Source organism: Topomyia yanbarensis, chromosome 3, assembly GCF_030247195.1.
Source record: "Topomyia yanbarensis strain Yona2022 chromosome 3, ASM3024719v1, whole genome shotgun sequence".
Classification (NCBI taxonomy): domain Eukaryota; kingdom Metazoa; phylum Arthropoda; class Insecta; order Diptera; family Culicidae; genus Topomyia; species Topomyia yanbarensis.
In genome coordinates this window covers 391491095-391511949 of record NC_080672.1, presented here as the reverse complement: position 1 = coordinate 391511949, position 20855 = coordinate 391491095, and the positions used below count along the sequence as shown (strand labels likewise).

The 20855-nt window shown below is 39.8% G+C and overlaps 1 protein-coding gene across 1 annotated transcript; it reads left to right on the top strand.

Annotated features, from left to right (window-relative positions):
* Window positions 1-825: 825 nt before the first annotated feature.
* On the top strand, window positions 826-11323 carry LOC131691947 (protein singed wings 2). Its single transcript, XM_058978728.1, has 4 exons — window positions 826-1024; window positions 9730-10238; window positions 10330-10817; window positions 10876-11323. Exons 1-4 carry the CDS (start codon window positions 966-968, stop codon window positions 11260-11262), a joined length of 1443 nt encoding a protein of 480 aa, XP_058834711.1. The 5' UTR covers window positions 826-965; the 3' UTR covers window positions 11263-11323.
* Window positions 11324-20855: the final 9532 nt, after the last annotated feature.

The window sequence follows — 20855 nt, the reverse complement described above, 5'->3', positions numbered from 1 at the left end:
GTACACATCAGATTTTTTTTTTCCTAAAATTACAATACTTAATTAGGGGTTTAAAATTTTATTCAAGTTAGTAGACTTATGCTAGGTTAAACTAAAAAGTGCAAAAATTATATCACAAAATGAAACTAAACTAATGACACAAAATGAGTCGTTAACAGGTTATCTTCAATCAGCAATCTTTTTCGTCGGATGCCTTTTTTTTGAAAATGGAATAGGAAAAAAACTCGTTTTATTGAGAAAACAGATTAAATTGGCTCAGTTGGCACGTTTCGCATGTTTAAGGGATACAACCGATATCATCTTGAGAACGTCTCCGTATGCAACTAACAAAATACTTCATATCTGTACTATCCAAAATCGCAAGTCAGCGCCATGTTCTATAGCATTCCCTATCCACAAGGAACTGATTTGAGATTATAAGTAATGCAGGTCTTCGTTACATTTGTAAGAAATAGTGGCATGTCATTCCAAATACCCTATCAGCTGCTTTGCGAAAGATGCTCCAAAATTTAAAAAATAATTTGTTATTTTCCTAATCTTGTTAGCATTACACACTTGCTCCGAGTATCCCTAACTTCGCCGCAGTTCAACGAATCTATTCGAAAGATTAGCACCTCATGATTTTCATTGGTTGGAGAAGCGGTTGGTGGATATTTATCTGGTGCAGCCGCCGCCCCTCATCCGTCTTCATCTGTATCAAATCACATCTTCTTCATATCTAGATAAATGACGTGAAGACAAACAAACAGACGTACGTACGGATGATACCATCCTCCGCAGGCAATCGGCAAATTTGCTTTTCTTTTCGCCGCGCTATCAGTTGAACTCTATCCGTGTTCGAGTGCGGTTAATTTGCTCTCGATCGACATCGGGACGCGCGGAACTGGTGCTGTCGTCAGTTGGTGGGAGCGGGTCCAAAGCGTTTTGCAACCGGGTTTACATGCGTAAGCAAAATTCGGGTTATTATGGCACCGCTGGGTGGCCCTCATTCAGATCGGTGGATTTGGTGGATGTCCTTCGTGATGTAAGTGTAGAGTACTTTTGCGATTTAGTACACATGTGATTCGTTTCGGTTTTATTTTGTACGTATTCAGTTTAATCGGAGTCCGATCGGCACATGATCGTGAATTATTTAGAAGTGTGAAGCGCATGGTGCTAAATTCTGGAAATCGTAATGTGTGTGGTATCTTTATGTTCATAATTTTATTTTACTATTGTATTTGACAAATAAGTAAATATGAATTGCAAGTAGAGTGACAAATCCTATGAAATATCCAATTAGCCTGGCCGCTGAAAAATATAAATGCGAAGAATAACGTATTCAACGTAACATCTGCCTTTGTTAAAATCAAAACTATCCAATACAAGAGCATGCGCGACGTGGGCCTAGAAGCGACTAGGCCCATCAAATACTGTCAACGTCTGTAGGGGAGAGTGGGTACACTTGATCCAACATTTGTTTTTCTCTTTTAACTTTTCAAGGAAATAAAAATTTAAATTGCGAAATTCGCCATTTTGTAGTCTTGAATTGTAAGAGCTGTGAATAATATGTCAATCCGAATACATGTGCCCTATCAGTAATATGAACAATTTTGAAAATCATGTCAAAATGAGGTCTTTGTAAAAACGTGTGGTAACTTGATCCCCTGCCTACTAGGGCTAAAGAAAGAAAGCACACTATGACTAATTGACACGAATGTTCAGCTAATAATCTGTCCTGACAAATTAATTAGTTAGACTACCTTTTTAGATGCACGACAAACTGTAATCACAGTAGAAAGACAAGGTAAGAATTTGCGGTAAATCAGTGCTGTTTAACTGGCTTTTCCAACCTTCAGTAACTTATACCATAATTTCTTCACGCAAAAACATTTTAGATCAATTAATAATGCCAGGTACTTTATGAAAATGATGTGTGTCTATTTCTATACATTTCAAAAGTATTTGAAACAGCTAATGATAGGGGACAAGTGTACTCAGTGATACAGGAATCAAAGATAACTATTCTATGAGGTGAACAAAATTTATTTTTTTTGTATGAGTTGTGAAACTTTTTATTCGAAAAACTTTTTTTTTCTAGACAAAAGCTCTTAGAAAGTAATCGCACTTGAAAATATTCACATATAATTAGTTCGCCGATCTCATACAACCGTTTAAAAAATTTGTAAAAAGATCTTCGAGATGGATCTACACATATTTTCTAAAATATTGTACAACTTCCAAACCAAACCAAATGTTATACATTAGATTGTTTTTAAAACATCATAAACGACCAAATATTTCATTTTCTTTTTATATTGTGTTAACTTTTGATGTATAAATTATGAGATATCAAGTGTCCTCACTGTCCGCTATATCACCATAGCGAATCCCTCCTAATTTCCATAATCCTGTACAACGAAAGTACAGCAGTATTTTTGCAGTATCGAGGACCGTTCTCTGGAATTTGTGGCGAAAAAGGGCTACGAACTGAATTATTGATTCCTAAAAGTCACAGCGAAAGTTTATAAACCCAAATTGGTTTAAGCAGTATTTGAATGACAGTATCTCTTCGGGAGTGCTGTCGTTCTGTTATTTCAATCGATTTCAATATCACCTGGGGGTGTTGATATATTCGCTCATCGATAAGTGTCTTTGTTTCCTTGGCAGTGAAGAATACTTCCGTATTGTTTTCTCTGTGTCGTTATTTTCCTTATCCCTAACCTTACCACTTCCCCAATGCTTCTCATCTGGGAAATGATAATAAGACAAATCATGGAAAGGCACAAATTTCCGATCAACACGAAGAACATGCCATTTGAGCCAGTCGACTGACGTCCAGGACCGTGCGGAAAATTCTTAAGGGAGGGGTTTTGATTTCTTTGTTCCTTGAATAAGGAAGGTATAGAAACTCTCAAATCTTGAGCGTTTTTTCAAAACGTCATATCTGCAATGAGCTACTCTCTTTGTTTACTTTCTCTTCTGTTAATAATTCGGTCACTTTAACATTTATCCCTCAATTCTTTGCATAATATGCTAGTTAAAACCACCGTCTTTCGATCTGTATTGTAAAATAAGTGAAAAGTGTTATAGTGACGCCGTAAAAATCGAAAGAGAAAGTAAACAAAGAGAGTAACTCATTGCAGATATGACGTTTTGAAAAAACGATCAAGAAATATTCAAGTTTTTTTGCTTGCTCAGGGTGGTGAAATAATGCTGGGGTGGAGAAATTGGTAGCAGTCGCATATGCGCTAGAGGGATCTCATTCATTGAGCGGGGGGCTCAACCAACACACATGCAAGCACCGATGTTGCAAACCAACATAAGACGGCCAAAGTGGAAACGCTTACTGTAGGTTGCTCACAAGCACTACACTGAACCAAAACTCTGGTGGAATAACAATGACGAGGGCTCATAACTCCTTTTTGAATTCGCAATCGAATATTAAAGTTAGTGGTGTAACTTGCTAATAAGGGCCAATACTATTTGAACTAATTCACGGTGCACTTCGGTAACATTATGGATTTATTCTTAATTGCTAACATGAACTTTATAACCTACGTGACGTCACTACGTTCTACTTGCGGTTTTGGGTGTTAAGTTATGCTGGTATGCTAGGGTGATCTCGGGCTAGGTATCCGGGACTGCTGTCACCTGCTTGTAGTAGTTGAAGTCGATACTGGATATTAGCGTGTCATTACGGGAACCGATGTAGTTGTCGTTTCTCTGAGGCAATCACGTAGATGTGATGCGAAAGCTGCCTTGTCGTGACGGAATTGACCACGTGGTGTAGGGCCGAATTCCATCAGCAGGTGCGATATTGCTCTCGTAATAGCGTCTGAGAGCCGTGTACAATCTGTCCGCTGGTCCTTATTTGCGTTGAGTCTTCTTCACCGTGATAGATGACTTATTCAGATAGGTCTCTGATGATAATTTCTGCGAATAGAGCGACTTACGGACGTAGATACGAAGCCCGAGATAAAAAGGTTCACTGGGAACCTTTTTATCGTGAGTACACTTTTTAATTAGCTTTTAACAAATTTCGTGCCTTTAGCTTTAGCCAATTTTACACTATTAAATTTTTACTTTCAACACCGTATGTATCTGTCACCTCCTTTTATTCGTTATAATTTTTATTCATAGACTCAAAAATAAAAGGTTCAGTATCTTGGCTGAGCGTATTAAAGCGCGATCAGTGAGTCTGAGTCGGAGAAATCTTGAGCGTTTTTTTCAAAACGTCATATCTGCAATGAGTTACTCTCTTTGTTTACTTTCTCTTTCGATTTTTACGGCGTCACTATAACACTTTTCACTTATTTTACAGTACAGATCGAAAGACGGTAGTTTTAACTAGCATATTATGCAAAGAGTTGAGGGATTAATGTTAAAGTGACCGAATTATTAACAGAAGAGAAAGTAAACAAAGAGGGTAACTCATTGCAGATATGACGTTTTGAAAAAACGCTCAAGAAATAAAGAAATCACCCGAACTTTGACAATGATTGTGTTTCCGCTCAGCAGCCGTTATTTGGTCGCTTCACCCGTGGATTGTCCTCCGCGACCGGTACCCTAACCCGCTATAAACAAATACCACTCTTGCTGGAATGCGACTGTGAGTACCTTCAGTGCTATGGAGAGAGGATTTGCTAGTCAAAATGAGGGTCGGACTTAGGGATTGGGAACTCACAAGCGAGTCTAAGGCTCATTTCATTGTGGCAGAGCCAACAATTTGGAATGGTAACCGACGGTTACAGGGTTGAGTCCTGTGTCGACTTGACTAGACAAATTGAGACAATGTCTGTTATAGAGAAGGAATCTGGATCAGACACCACCGCCCACTGGCTTATGTGGTGGTTTGTAGTAAGCCTACCGATTAAACCTAAACCTTTTGTTCCTCACAATCCTCATCTTTCCAGGATCACTGTTTGGTATTACTTCAGGATGGATTGTACTCTTACTCTTTCCATTTTGTGTTAATCGTTCGCGTGGTATAACTGACCTATTCAGCTGCAGTTATTGTCACCTGCCGATATGCGTACAGATCCAGAGATGCCGAATTGAGAATTGAGTCACTGGGTTCCTGCTCCCATGTCGTAGGAGGCGACTCCAAGCAGGAGTCCCTAAGTCAAGGTGTAGTTCCGTGCTGAGGACTTGATGACTGGACAGCCTAAAGTATGCCAGTCGCGCACGGAGCATTTTGGGTTTTGCTTTTACTGTATTATGCAAATCTCTGACACAGTGGGCCATTATTTTCTTCGCAAATCGTGGGAATCAAATGATCGTGTCCCATTTACACCTGATATGGCTCGCTATATGCGTTAATATCCCAACTTGCTTGGTGTCCTCTAGTTGTTGTGCAATTTGTGTTGGATATGAAATGTACAGTTCTCTAATCAACAATGGTTAGAATCGCACAAATCAATATCCAGCATAAACGTACAGCAAAAATGAATTTATCTCGACTCATGCAGGAAGGCTTCCATAGCATTGGTTCAAGAACCTAATTTCTATAAAGGAAACTTCTATTTTGGAAAGATACTTAACACTGCTTTCATTGCTTACAGCAAGACAGGCATGACTAACCCACGTGAAATGCCTCGTGCTTGCATTCTTGCAAATAAGGCTTTTGACGCGTGTCTGATATCGGAGCCCACCACTCGCGATATCTATGTAGTCACAGTTACACTGACTGTCGGTAAAGTAGACAAAAGGTGTGTATATTGTTCAGCATATCTACCACATAACGAATCATCTCCTTCTGATGATTTCAAAAGCGTTGTTTCATATTGTAGCAGAAATAAGCTTCCGCTCATTATCGGCACTGATGCAAATGGTTTTCACCTTATTTGGGGCATCTCAGATATCAATCAGAGAGGCTCTGAACTGATGGAGTATATAAGTAGTACAAATCTTCACATTCTGAATGTGAGAAACCGACCAATTTTTGCGAGGTCTTGAAGAGAGGAGGTGTTAGCCATAACGCTTTGCTCTGAAAGGATTTCGCATGAGCGGGGGAATTGGCAGGTTCCAAATAAAACTCAACCGTCTCTTTCCGATCATAAATGTATATTTTTCGATCATTTTGATGTCACCTTCAATGTGGTAACATATCGTAATCCTGATCTACAAACTGGGACCTCTTTTTATAAAACTTGACGACTAAATTTAATGGATATTTTCCAACAATTAGTCAACTACACCACTTAGATGAAGTTGTGGATACGACAAACTCATTCATAGTAGCATCCTACGAAGAAGCTTGTCTACTTCGTAATGTTCAATCGACTAGGGGAACCTTGGTGGAGGGTTGAGCTTGAAAGAATGAAGAAGGATATGAGAAGAGCTTGGAACCGGCGTCAGCATGATGACTCCAGAGCTTTCAGGTCAGCACGTAGTGCATATTTGAAATGTCTTAGATCTGCAGAGCGGGCTGGCTGGCAAAACCTATGGGTTAATGTCTCTAGTCTGAACAAGGCTAGCAAGTTAAATAAATTTTTATCGAAATCGAAAGATTTTCAGATGAACTCCTTAAGAACCAGAGATGGTGTTTATGTGACGGACGAAAAAGACGAACAATGTTCACAGATCTCATCCTGGTGATTCGGACTCGTGGGCGTTAGCACGCGCATTGGTTTCCACTGAATCGGTCAAGTGGGTGCAACAAGCATTAAGAGCTGTCGAACAGTGGTGTCGACAAGTTGAATTATCAGTTAACCCAAGCAAAACTTCAATGGTTCTTTTCACGAAGAAGCGAATAACAACCAGGGTTCGTCCCTTGCAGTTCTTTGATTCTGAGCTACTGTGTGCAGATCAAGTCAAATACATTGGAGTTATATTAGATTCCAAACTGAATTGGTCTGCTCATATTAAGTTCAGAGTCAAGAGAGCGTGCATGGCCTTCGGGTAGTGCAGACGAACTTTTGGACAGACCTGGGGTCTTAAATCTAAATACATCTATTGGATTTACACGACAATTGTATGTCCAATACTGTCATACGGATGCCTTGTGTCGTGGCAGAGGGGAGAGGTGGTGACGGTTCAGTCAAAGCTAAACCATCTGCCAAGAATGGCGCTTGTGGCGTTGACTGGTGCTTTTGGCACACTGCTGTTCTTGCGGCACTTCTAAATATCAAACCATTACACATACACCTCAAACAAGAAGCACTATCTTGTGCATACAGACTGCAAGTTACTGGGCTTTAGAACAGTAACCATGTTGATCTTGCTACCAGTCATACAGGATTGTTGTCACAAATGGTTACATGGAAGATATTTATGCTCCCAGTGATATTACTCACACATGTAATTTTCCCTACAGGACATTCCAGACAACAACAAACGCAAGTGGTCTGTTACACAGAAAGTTCTCTGATGGAGGGACGTGCTGGTGCTGGTGTCCACTGTCGTGAAATGAGATTGGAACAATCTCACTCACTAGGTAGATACTGTACTATATTCCAAGCAGAAATCTTCGCGATTATGTGCGGGATACAATCGACCCTTCAACAGAGCTTGTCCGGCAAAGTTATAAACTTCGATAGTCAGGCTGCAACCAAGGCCCTTAGCTCAGACAAATCCCGGTCCAAGCTAGTGATCGCGTGCCGAACCCAAATCGCAGAACAAAGCATTGCCAACACTATCTAGCTTGTCTGGGTGCCCGGACATTCCGGTATTACTGCAAATGAATGGGCTGATGAATTGGCCAGTACAGGTTCAGCGATTGGTTTTGTTATCCCTTAGCCCGTCCTGCCTATTTCGACAAGTTGGATAAGAGACAAAATACGGTCCTGGGCTTCATCCGAGCACCGCAATTCTTAAAGAAATCTACAAAGGCATTCCTAGAACAACCGTGCCCAGTAACTTCAAAAGATCTCTTACATTTTTCGAAGCTCCACTGCGGCATGCTGACCAGGACTCTAACCGGCCACTGCAAACTCAATTATCACATGGCAACTATTCAGCGCGCTGAGTCTTTTTCAAGTTATCTTTGTGAATCCGACTACGGAACCTCATATCATCTGATATGTAACTGCCCAGCAGTAGGGCGATTGCGATTTCGAGTTTTCGGCTGTCTTTACTTAGACGACACCATGTTTGGACGACTGAAACTTAGAGACATACTAGAGTTTCTTATCCAATGTGGTAAAGAGCTTTAGGCTTACTCGCAGGCGAGTTGAACTACTTGTGAGTTTAACGTACCTGCTGTTTGTTTTTGTTTTTGTGCTGTTATTTTTTCCACCCTTCGCAATCTACTTCCTCCCTATTCCTTCTCCTTTCTTTCCGCTCAGGAAATGATGAAAAAAACACGGCAAGGCACAAATCCCCGACTACATACGGGGAACGTGCTATTTAAGCCAATATATTCTGATTCCTGATTCGTCCCAATCCTCATCTTTCCGGGGTCACTGTTTGGTATTACTTCAGGATGGATTGTGCTCTTACTCTTTTTATTTTGCGTTAATAGTTCGCGTTTTTTTGCAGTGATGCTGTTTCTTGCTTACTGTCCAATCTTCATGGTATAACTGACCTATTCAGGTCAGCTGCAAATATTGTCACCTGTCGAGACGCGAACAGATCCAGGGATGCCGAACATAACGACTTAAATCTCTTGACAACTATCTTCCCAGGGTTCCTTATCCTTTTTGGCGATACTCGTTCCTAATTATCTACTAGCTGGTGCTGAGAGTTTCCCGGCAGCGGAATTTCTCCCGATACCAGAGATCACCTACGGCAAAAATTCTCTAGAAAATGTCAAACGTCATACTTTTTAAATCGCTTGACCATGTTCGTCCGCATTTTTTTTTGACAGGGAAGGCTCAAGTTACCTTTTTTGAGCTTGTGTTAGAATTGAACGCTTGGTAGCATGCTTAGGAAAAATTGTGTTCAGCTTTGCCACCGGATTATCCATTTAAACCTTTTTAATACTCCAAACGAAGAATATCAGTCGATTTATTAGATCACCACGATTCAAATCATACAAAATAGTTGGCGAAAAAACTATCGGCTTAGCTAAATGGTGCTTTTGAAAAAGTTGTGATTTTTTGTCACACTATCACACCGTGCTGGGGTACGCAACACAACTGCGCAATGAAAAAACCACAGCCACTTTTTCAAAAGCACCACTCAGCTAAGCCGATGGTTTTTCCAGCAGCTATTTTGCATGAATTGAATCGTGGTGATCTAATAAATCGACTGATATTTTTCTTTTAGAGTTTTGAAAAGGCTTAAATTAATAATCCGGTGGCAAATTTGAACACAATTTTTCCTACGCATACTACCAAGCGTTCAATTCTAACACATGCTCAAAAAAGGTAACTTGAGCCTTAAATGGTTGTCCTCCAGCCACACATTACAGTGAACTGAAAGCATTAACATCCAAATAGCTAATGGAATTGTTTGCGGCGTGGAAATATTCGTCTGATTGATGACTAAGGTAGCAAGCTTTTGCGTTATCTTAAATGTTTGCTTTGAGCTTACAACAACGACGTCACTTTTAATTAATGATTTAACTTAATTGGCTCTCCCCGAAAATGTAGGGGCGACAGAACTAAAGAGGGAAACGAGTCACATTGAAAACACTTTTTGCACACTGAAATCGCTTATACATATTCCATAATAATTGAAGTGCCTCGTGACTGTTGACAAATCAATTAGATGCGCATCAGCTAGCCCACATCAAATCGATTGGTCTCAATTGGTTGTCAATTATTGCTGGAAATCTTGCTGAGCGCAAAACCTTTCTTTTCACAGAATCCTACCCTTGTTGCGAGCTGAATTACCGATGAGTTTGAAAAACTTGGTAGTTGAGAATGTCGATATTCCTGAGTGCTCTGAGCCGACAAGGATGCACGTTGCCGGTAAACCACGCTGTTACTTCGAGCAGGCTTCGAAAACTATCTGTTTTCGAGGGATAGATAGCCGGATAATGCCGCACAGTAGAGCGTTGTTTAATCAAACACGGCAATTGATACTGTGCCAGTGGCCATCAACCAGCTTTGACCCAAGAGAACTGTTGGATTTGGTTCCTCACGTGGAAAAGTTTGCGATTACTGGTACAACTCTGTGGAAACTGAAGAATGACTTTCCTCAACTGTTAAATCTGAAAATGATCAACATCACTGGGACAAAACTGAATGTGACGGAAGCTGGCATTTTTCAACAGCTACCTGCGCTGCGAGTGGTTAACATGCGGGGTAATGCACTTGTACGAATTGTTCCCTACAATCTACAAAGTAAACACGTGGAGATCTACTTGCAAGGTAGGCTGATTAATTAATTAAACTATTAAATATATATAAAGCTAGAATCATATAAAGCACTTTTCAAGTAATTTTTGAAAGCTACCCACAGGTAACCCATGGAACTGCACAAACGACATGATTTGGCTCCTAGAAGAGCAGAGCGGTATCTACACCGATAAGCACTCCCTCGTTTGCAAAGATTGGAAATACACTGGACGGCCGATGACGACAGCCATGGAGTACAAACGGGTCCTGAGAGAGCACTGTCGTCATGAAGAAATTCGAAACTGTACTTGTCGAATATCGTACCTTAGACTATGCGACCACGGAAAATCGTTCCATCCGCTGGTTACGGTTAACTGTACCGGTAAAGAATTTTATAGGCTTCCAAGCTATTTACCGCCAAATACAACGGTGTTGCACATGTCGAACAATCGCATCAACGGTGTAGAGCAGTTGACTACTGACGACTATTACAACCCAGTTCAGGACATATATCTGGACAACAACAACATAACATCGATAGACATTCTAGAAGATAGCGTTTGGTTGGATAACTTTCGTATTCTAAGTTTGCGTGGTAATAGAATTAGCAGGGTTTGTATGACAAATCGAGAATTTGAACACGACCTAACTAGCCTTATTTACTTTACAGATTAGAGTCTATAGCCTGGAACACGCTTTGGAACGAAACGCGCATGTCGGTCAGCTCTACCTGGCCAACAATCCGTGGCGATGTGGCTGCCGATTCGCTACACGAATGCAGGAATTCCTCCGAAAACACGAATCCGTTGTGGTTGATTCGCGTAACATCACATGTTACATACTGGATCCAGACGGCCACAAGTCCTATTTACCGGTGATGACACTTACGCCCAACGATGTGTGCTCATCGTCGGAACACAATAAGGCAGCCATTTACGATATACTGAGCATGGTTTTTGCATCATTGATACTGCTCATCATTGGGAAGCTTGCGTATGATTATTATATCTATCGGCAGTACGGAAAACTACCTTGGCTGATAATGAAAATGCCTTGAACATTCGTAGTATATTTTTGTGATACACAGTGCTGCTCGAACACATTTAAAATTGCTTAATTAAATTTAGTTAGTGAATCTCCCAGATACAGATGAACGTATAGGATGGGTTTTAGCAACAGCCCCGCAATTACAAAAATAGCTCCAATATTATTCCGTAAAAAATTAAATAGGACTTTATAGCAAACGATTATGTGAACAGTCCAAATTAATCTTGTAAATAGCTTTAAAATTTAGCAAAAAACATATATACAGTAAGATTCCGTTTTTGGCACGTTCCGTTTGCTCCATTTTTGGCAACAAAAAGGTTCCGTTTTTGGCAACATTATTTTTGTTCATAGTAAATCTTTTGAAAAATGCTCAATAATCATTTTGTTGTAATAATGGATATCGCTTTTGACTTTATTTCCATACATATGAGTCATATTTACTATATTTTATGGGGGCGGGCATAGCGAATAAAGTTAAAATTGTTGATTTTTTCTATTATTTCAGTCCATTTCACATATTCTTTATGATGTCACAAATTGAAAATGAAAGCTTTTAAGGTAAGGTTCCATTAAGAAAAAAAATATTCAAGCATTTTACATAAATGTCAAAATAAACTTGTGAGGTGGGCACAAGCTGACTATGCTGCACAACCTCTATCTTTTAATAAAATTTCTCTAAAAAATGTCTTGTACTTCACAATAAGTATTCTAAATCCCATTTAACAGGATCTTGATTCATGTCATTGTTCCGTCAATCAAAAATCCCGAAATATGCCTATTGTTACGTGCTATATAGTGGTGTAAGGAAAGCCTCGTGGCGCATACCCATTCGAAGACTAATAACTGATTGCGAATACTATATGTTTTAGAATACTGAGTTTTAAGATACCGTGTATAACCTAATTAAGAAGCAAAATGTAGTATAAGGATATACTATAGATACTTTAAATAAGACCACGATAAGAAAAATAAATTTAAGTAGACAGAAGATTGTGACGACAAATAAAAGCATTTTGACAATGTATTCAGATTTTTTGTGCCAATGCTCTTATTTTATTTAGTTTTATTTGTTTATTTAAGAAAACACTTGTAGAGTAAGGACTTCTCCTTCTTTGGTTCTACATTCTACAATCAGAGTTCATTTGACTATATTACTTACACACACTAATTATTTCTAATTCTAATTAACTTATCTTATTGTAAAGCAAATTTAAATTAAAACTAATTCCTCTCTCTTAACCAATTCAAACACTCCCGAAGGAACCGTATACGATAATCTATATGTTTATTATTAATTGGGAGCTGATTCCATAAATTGATTCTCCGCACCAAGAACGAGTCTCTATAATGTGCTGAATTGAGTCGTGGTAATGGACCGTACACAAATGACGTAGCTTTTTTTCGGCGATTTCCGACCCCTCCCTCCCTCCTTGTAGCATTTGATCACAACATTCTAACCTCTCCCTTGTAAATAACGTAGCATTTTCCAAGACTCCCCCACCCCCCGTAGCGCGGCCGGCCGGCCGATGAAAAAATCAAATTTGTATTCGTAATTCGTATAATTCTTTCAAATATATGTCCTTACAAAATTGTTGACGGTTTTTATCAACATTTACATTATAACAGCAAATTGCGCACAAAATGAATATATTTCATGACAAAAATCGTGTTGCTAGATTTGTTTTTTGTTAAATTTTGTTTAGTTGAATCATCTTAATCTTTCTTGTTTATCTCTTGTAAACTCTTTCTTTGGCTGAGAATACGTATCTCATAAATTTGAAACAGTATACACAATATTTACTTTACGCATATTCTGTAATTATAGTAAATAATAGGAGTGATGTTTTGATTAGAAAATTTTAGTTCCACATGTTACCACATAGAGGGCGCCAACACTAACTTTTCAACGGAAAGAGATAGAAATTAGGTGTCTTCTACAAAGTTGTAGAACAAACATTTTTCAGTACCTCTCCCGAACATCTCAATATTCTATCTCTTTTCTATGTAAAGTTAATGTTGGCGCCCTCTATGCGGTCACAATTGGAACTAAAATGTTCTAACCAAACATATCTCGTATCATGAACTACAATTTTTCTGAGCATACTTTTCAGTTAAATCTAACCATTATTTCACAAAAATGTATAGTTCGTGGGAATCTAGTACTGATACACAACCATTCACTGCTAGGCCCCATGCAAAACTGACTCAGACAACATTTCGTTAAAAGTTTAATAACTTATTTCAACAAAGCTGGATTGACTAGCAGTGTTGAACAAAGTTGTAGACAATTAAATTATCTTTCTTATTTTCACTTACAGTAATAATACGATGTATATAGTGCCATCTAGCGGCGAAAATGCGAGCTAGACGGTTTTCTCCATGTAAATTGTCGAAAAATCCCTTACAAATTTCAAACACGTTGGTCCGGTAGCTAGACTTGTCCGATTTGCTTCAAATTTGGAGCAAATACTCCTGGCAGGACTAGGAATCGACTTAGGGGTGGGCCGATTGAGTTTTCAAAAATTCATTATTTTTCTGGGCAGTCTAGTGTTGATGCCCTTCAAAAAAAATTAAACTGCATGCTACGTCACACAACTACTGACCCTACCTTCCCCCTTGTCAAACTTAATCACAAATTTGGTATACCCCCATACCCCCGAAAATGCTACGTCATTTATGCATGACCCCTAGGATAAAGTTCTCGGTCCGTGCACTACCAACTGAATTTATTTTAATTAATAGATAATCAGGGCAGGGATTTCAACAACCGTATTTTGACCGCACCATACTTGCAATAAGTCTAGGATTACTTAAACCAGCATAGATGTTTACACACTGTTCATTATGTAAGTAGCGGTTTGGCCACTACTCGGATTCTGATTGGAATTCCCGGCGAACCCCTCTTATCAGGCTGACATAGGTGCTTTAACTGAAATTTCGGATTTTCTTATGTTAAGAAACAAAGAGGGGAAAAACAAATAAACTAAATTTTACCGTGTTTATTGCCCTCCAACTACCCACTGCTGGTAGTTTCTTCGGTCCGCTGCTGTTTACGATAACGGGAAGGCGAACTATCGCCGGATCGAACTATCGCCGCAAGTGATCTCGGAAGTCACCGCAGTGATCTTCCCAGAGGGAATCTTTGTCCGCCCTACTTTATTCTCCTTGGCGATTAACTGTGAAGGAGAGCTTGGCTCGTTCGACTGATCCTCCACAGTGTGAACGGTCGATGTTTGGTTAATTAGCCGGGGTAGCGAAAGAACTCATTAACATGGCTTTCCTGGCTATCGTGGCGGGAAACTGTCCCGAAAACTAAACACGTAATCTGGCGGACGACTGTATATCGCCGTGGTTCGTCACTTTCTAAACACGATGGCCGCCAGGGTGGCCAGATAGAATTCCTTAATATCGGTAGGCCTGGCCTGAAAGTTTATCGGTAGGCCGGGTTGTTGTCCCAAAAACGTAGTATTGCATTGGAATTGTAAAATACTGACAACACAAATCTCAGATCAAATCCAACCCAAAATATGAATGTTGAGTAGGATGTGTCCAAAATTTATAAAAATCGGTAGTTTTCGGTAGGAATAACAAAATATCGGTAGTTTTGCCTTGGTCGTCTGTGAATCGGTAGGGAAGATCTAAATCGGTAGGACTACCGATAAATGGGTAGGTCTGGCCACCCTGATGGCCGCCTTCCAACTCGTTCAAAACCTAATGGCGATTTCGCTTGAACCTGAAACTGAGTCAGGTTCTAACCCCAACCGCTGTCAGTTCATACATTTTGACAGCAGTTGGGGTTAGGAACTGACTCAGTTTCGCCTCAAACGAAAACCACATAAGAGAAGAGAAGACAATTGCGTAGCTAATTTGATCCAGTCCTAACCTCAATATTGAACCAGCTTCTGATTGGTCGTTTTGCCAGCGATGAACGTTCATTATATTTACAAACGGGATAGAAATCAGTGCTGCTGAATCTATTATGGCTGCTTCTCATACACATCAACATTTCATGCCAATTGAATAAAAGTGCTGAATGACGATATAGCTACGTGTATTGTTAATAGAGACATGAATAATAATTACATTAAATTTTTAAATGCAGCTAGCATTGTAAATTCATGGTTGAAATGCGAGCTTTGAGGTACAATTATTTTCAGCAATTGTAAAAAACATGCAAAAGGAATCTGGCAACGATGAACGCTTTCTGTCTTCAGATTTACGGCAGGGCCTAGTAGAGAGAATTAAGAAGAGCAAGAAGCCTGTTGTCGTCTCTTCTCTTATGTGGTTTTCGTTTGAAGCGAAACTGATGTGGTTTTCGTTTGAGGCGAAACTGAGTCAGTTCCTAACCCCAACTGCTGTCAAAATGTATGAACTGACAGCGGTTGGGGTTAGAACCTGACTCAGTTTCAGGTTCAAGCGAAATCACCATGAGTCAGTTCCTAACCCCAACTGCTGTCAAAATGTATGAACTGACAGCAGTTGGGGTTAGAACCTGACTCAGTTTCAGGTTCAAGCGAAATCGCCATTAGGTTCAAAACAAACCACCAACTGTCATTGCCGATGCGCAGCATATTAATTAGCACACTTTTGACGGCAGGAGGAAAGTGGTAAGCTATCTAAACCCTATGTTAATTATTCCCAATTGTCAAATAAAAATTACTAGACTTGTCTGCACAAATAAACCGTTCACAAACGCGAAATTATATAAAAAATTACAAATTTAACGTGAACGATACAAATACAAACATCATAATTTTACGTAAACAAATACACTCTACGGAGTGTATAGTCAAAAATAGGTATATTTCCACCTAGTGCTAAATTGTACCCTGACGGGTTACAATGGAGTCTGTGGTATTATAGAGTCCCGTACAGAAGAATGAGCAACACTGCCTAAATGGATTGCGGTATTGATTAAATTGTTGTGATTTGATATTGTTTTTTTTTCTATATATTACGCATCTCTCACCTGATTTTTCACGAATTCCCCAAGTCTCCGTGCAATTATTTGAAAGCTCTCTTTATTATGGTTAAAGAACTTCAAATGTGGGATACATTTTTGCTACGTATACTGCAGTAAACAATTACAGTTAAGTTTCTGTATGATGAAGCGTTCATTTTTAACAAAATATTTTTTTATTGTCTGGCAACAATGACTTCAATTCTTTCTTCTGGTGTGAATTTGGTTATGTTCAGTGGTGTGTATGAAGCATGACGAAGGGGATCAAATCTCCACGAATTTTAAGGGATCAAGTGAACCCATAGCACCTTTTTTAGCAAACTTTAATCAAAATATAGTTGATCAAAAAAATCAGCCCAATCATAACATATTCATATAATTGACATTCTGCTGTAATTCTGTATGCAAAAGTATATTATGTAGTGGGTGATTTTATCAATTGTATAAAAGTTTGAAAATTTAGAAAATAAATCTTCTTTAGTTCTTCTGAGATTCTTTGTTTAAAATCGGCAAAAATTCGGTTACACATGTGCAATTTCTTTTTTTTTTTTTGGCATAAAAGAAATTAATTTTCAGATAAAACTACGCAACTTTCTAGTATATTCGATTAATGTATTCTGATCCGCCTTTGAGTTACGATGATGGGATCAAGTCTCCCCGGGGATCAAGTCTCCTCAGTCTCCCCTAAGGTATCAGAGAGATACTGTAACCAAGGATGCAAAATGCCTACCTTTTCTGCGGCTGTAATTTTTCTGCCTACATTCTCATTTCTCTTTTGACGCTGCTGTCTTTCGCTATTGCAGGACGCCCAGCGCTGTGCGGCAGTCTGTAAGCAAAGCAGTAACATGACAAAAAACACTGCCCCCAGTACAGCCACCAGACGCGAGCGGTACAGCTTCTTTTTCCTTATTTTACACTTTTTAATATTCTTAATCTAATCAATATTTTAAATCAAAAACGACGTCAATGAATGCTGTTCGTTTACGCCACGACCGGCATCAACGTTTTCGTGTGTGGGCCTCTCCCTTTGACTACGCAGAGAAAAATGTACAAAGCGAGAGAACAAACATTACTACGCCACACTCTCACCGAGCAGTCGGAGTACAGCAGCAAAACAAAAATGTATTCTACTGCTCTACGGGAAAATGTACTCGGTTTGGCTACCGTTCTGGCAAGAACTGTAGTGATGTGTCGCTGTAGCGGGCTGTACAGCTTGTGCAAATGTAAATATACCGAAAAAAACGTAGTTTACTAGTATCTTTGGCATCCCTGACTGTAACTCACGGCAATCGGTTTCTTTCCTTAGCACTAGAAATATTTTCAAGGCGGCGAAGGACGGTTTCCCTCCACGCGTTAGGACGAAAACCACATCATTCACGAACTGTGAAAACAGTAACGAACCAAGCGTACTACCTCGAAGATCTCCAGAATGCTTGGAAAAAGGACTCAGAAACATTGTCACCAATGTAAACAACGAAATTTGTTCTGTACAGAAGGACGTGAAAGAAACCAGTTTCGTCTCCACACATCGACCGGGAAGAAACCGTGCTGACAAGTGCTAATGTAGTGTCGACAAACTGAGAACAGTGCCTCGTTGATGAGCGATTCGAAAACCTTCGACTCAACTCGCAATGAATTTATTCCACGATAAATTTCAATTTTTTTACACGGAAACATCACCGAACACTTCAGTTCATCAGGAAATTTTTGCTGCTGAAGTGACATATTGAGAAGGTGTGCCAGTGGGTTCGCTAAAATATCCGAACATTTTTAAGAGCAGCAGAGGGCATAGCACTTCGTCTTGGAGAAAACGACGATTTAGTTTTCCGAATTGCAGAGAGAACTGATTGTTCTGAAATTGTGAATACATCCATGTTCACAGCATCAACGGGAACGACACGAACCGCATATTCGAGTTCGACAATAGATGACACATCAGTCGTGAAAACACTCGAGAAGTAGCGAGCAAATAGTGCGTCGCTTTTTAGTCATTGTAAACCATCTTAGATGGAAGGCCAGTTTCTTTTCTTCGTAAGTTTTGTTGGATGCGATTTACATATCCTTTGTACAGCAGTTTATAATAACTGCCACACTCATTCCAGGCTATTGCAAAGAAGCGCTTGAGAAAAGGTCATCGTCGATTTGTGTACGCACATAGAGCTTTGGCACGAGTACGTTTTAGATTCCGAAGCTTGGCGTTAGACCATGGAGGTTTTCTAGGAGGTTGGCATTTAGGCACGGATGTTTCAACATAGTCAAGCAGTAGTCGGTTGTAAAGGTCAACGGCAGCATCTACATCCACATGATCATGTAGTACACTCCAGTCAATCAGCAGCAGGGAGCGGTGCAATGTAGCTAGATCAGTTTTGCGAAAATTCCGACGATCCACAACTAAAGCTTCTTGGTATTGCAGAGTGCTACTGTTACTTCTAAAGGATAATAGTTATCCAAAGGAACAATCACACTAGAAGCTTCACTCACAGAACACTCAGGCAGAGCAATCCCATCGACGAAGACGAAGTTCAGAAAACGAGATTAGTGGTTGGAGATCGCGCTTACTTGATTTAGTCCGTGGAAAGCCATCCCGTCCAGTAGTTCACCTGGCAGGATTAGTTGTCAAGATGACGGACCCAGAAGCTACCTACATAAGTCCTGGTTGGTTGAAATCACCAAGGACTATCATCGCAACGTTTGCATTTGCCTGAGAAGAAATATGATCTATAGAGTCCAGATGGAGCTGCATAATATCCCGAGCAGAGTCTGATAACAAATTGAGAACTAAACTTGATGTTGTGATGTAGTACGTAATGATTGCTCTGGTTGATACCGTTTTGGTCGTTTTAACGGTTAAAAGATCAAAATCGAAAGCAGAAAAATTATCCTACGACATCAAACAGAAAACTGTTTATGCTATCAGTGAAAGCAAATTGAAAACTCATTGAGATGTTGCGATATTTCATTGATTACAAAATAAGTAATCAATTTGATGTATGCTAATAAAATTGAAACCAATTTATTTTTTCTTAAGCACAAAGCATGTAAGCACATCAAAATGAGATCAAAATTTGATGTCATATCTGAAAAAGTTTCAACCGATATCAAAATAAGTTTTCAATTTGATGGCTGATATCAAAAAATGATGTCTGCTTGCTGTATTTTTGATGTTTGACTTTGCTCGGGATTGCAGTCAAGACGTTTTTCTGGAGGAATGTAAACAGCACAGATAAAGTAGCACTTCATCGACGTGGTAATCTTCGTCCAAACAGCTTCGATGCATGACGAACTATCCACACCCAATTCACATGAGACATGTGCGGAAGAAACAGCTATCAAAATTCCTCCGCCGCGACCGTAATGCTGTTGCTATCGCATCGATCCGCACGATAAACCATGTAACTATCTTCGAAGAGCTGCAAAGATGTACTACGATCATCAAGCCAAGTTTCTGTCAGAACGTAAATATCGCAGACGCCGTCAGCTGCAGGCAAGTACACGTAGATTTGATTTTCGTCCTTAGCCCTCTGACGTTTTGGTAGTACAATCGCAAACCGTCAACGCCAGTCAGGTGTCCCGGCATTTTGTACGAATGCAATGTACTCGATGGCAAACTAGAAACCAAAAGGTTTTCAGGAGTCGTCATATACAGCAAAACACTCATCTAAGAAGGGAGTTCGGAAGACCCCCTCGCGATCTCCGAACGCAGAGCTGGGACGACTAAGCTGGTCGCTGGGCTGGTAGCACGACTGCGTCGGAGTGCTCGAAGGCTTCGGCAGTACTGTATAACGGGCGTCCCGATAATGGCAGCGCAGCATGAATTTGTTGGAACAGTCCCGGCGATAGTGGTGAAAACTCCTTAGCCTTGTACCTTTCCAGAACATGTTTCGTGTAATGTTACGAAGAAATATCGGGAAAGAAAAGCTATCTTGATACCTCAGAAATGTGTAGATGCATTTGAAAGCATTCTTTCCATTACGACTGCCCATTGAGTGTTCCGGTTGTTACGAACGGGCACTTTTCACATGAGCAAATTGCCATTCAGATCATATAGGTAGAGTAGAATGGGGTCAAAAAAGGTATTGGGGTACAATAGGTATAGGGCATTATCTTTGCTATGTTATTGTAGATGTCGCTCATCTTGTGTGAATTAGATACACGGTAGAGAACATCATTGACGACTGTCATTTCGGCTGTTACCGTGGATCAACTGTATTAGTTAAGGCGTCGTTTATGTTTTTGCATGTCGTTCTGCGAAAACACATGTCAATGTAAAAAATGTCAAGTGAGTTTTTTCCAACGTTTTTCGATATTTTTGCATTTGAGAAAAAAATACGGACATCAACATACGCTTGGGGACACGATATGTTAGCCGTTTTGGGGCACTACAGGTTACTACTGATCGTCTCACAACCACGTGAGCAGGAATGACTAACTTCAATTCCACACTCTGGCAACGACGAGACACCGAAGAAGCCATTCGCAAGTACTAAGCTGCTGTCGAAACAACATGTAAATCATTTGGCACTTCTCATTTTCTTACCTGAATTACGTCAATTTGATTTTTAAATAATTTGCAATATTAATACTCTTCAAATAAAAATTGAACAGGTGATTTTCTAGGCGTGTAAATTGTTTTATTTAGCCTC

Bases quoted from the DNA above. Each gene is read 5' to 3' on its own strand.
- LOC131691947 (XM_058978728.1), top strand. From the start codon at position 966: ATGGCACCGCTGGGTGGCCCTCATTCAGATCGGTGGATTTGGTGGATG. The intron at 1,025-9,729 runs GTAAGTGTAGAG...TTCTTTTCACAG, and splicing joins TGGTGGATGTCCTTCGTGAT to AATCCTACCCTTGTTGCGAG. The intron at 10,818-10,875 runs GTTTGTATGACA...TTTACTTTACAG, and splicing joins GTGGTAATAGAATTAGCAGG to ATTAGAGTCTATAGCCTGGA.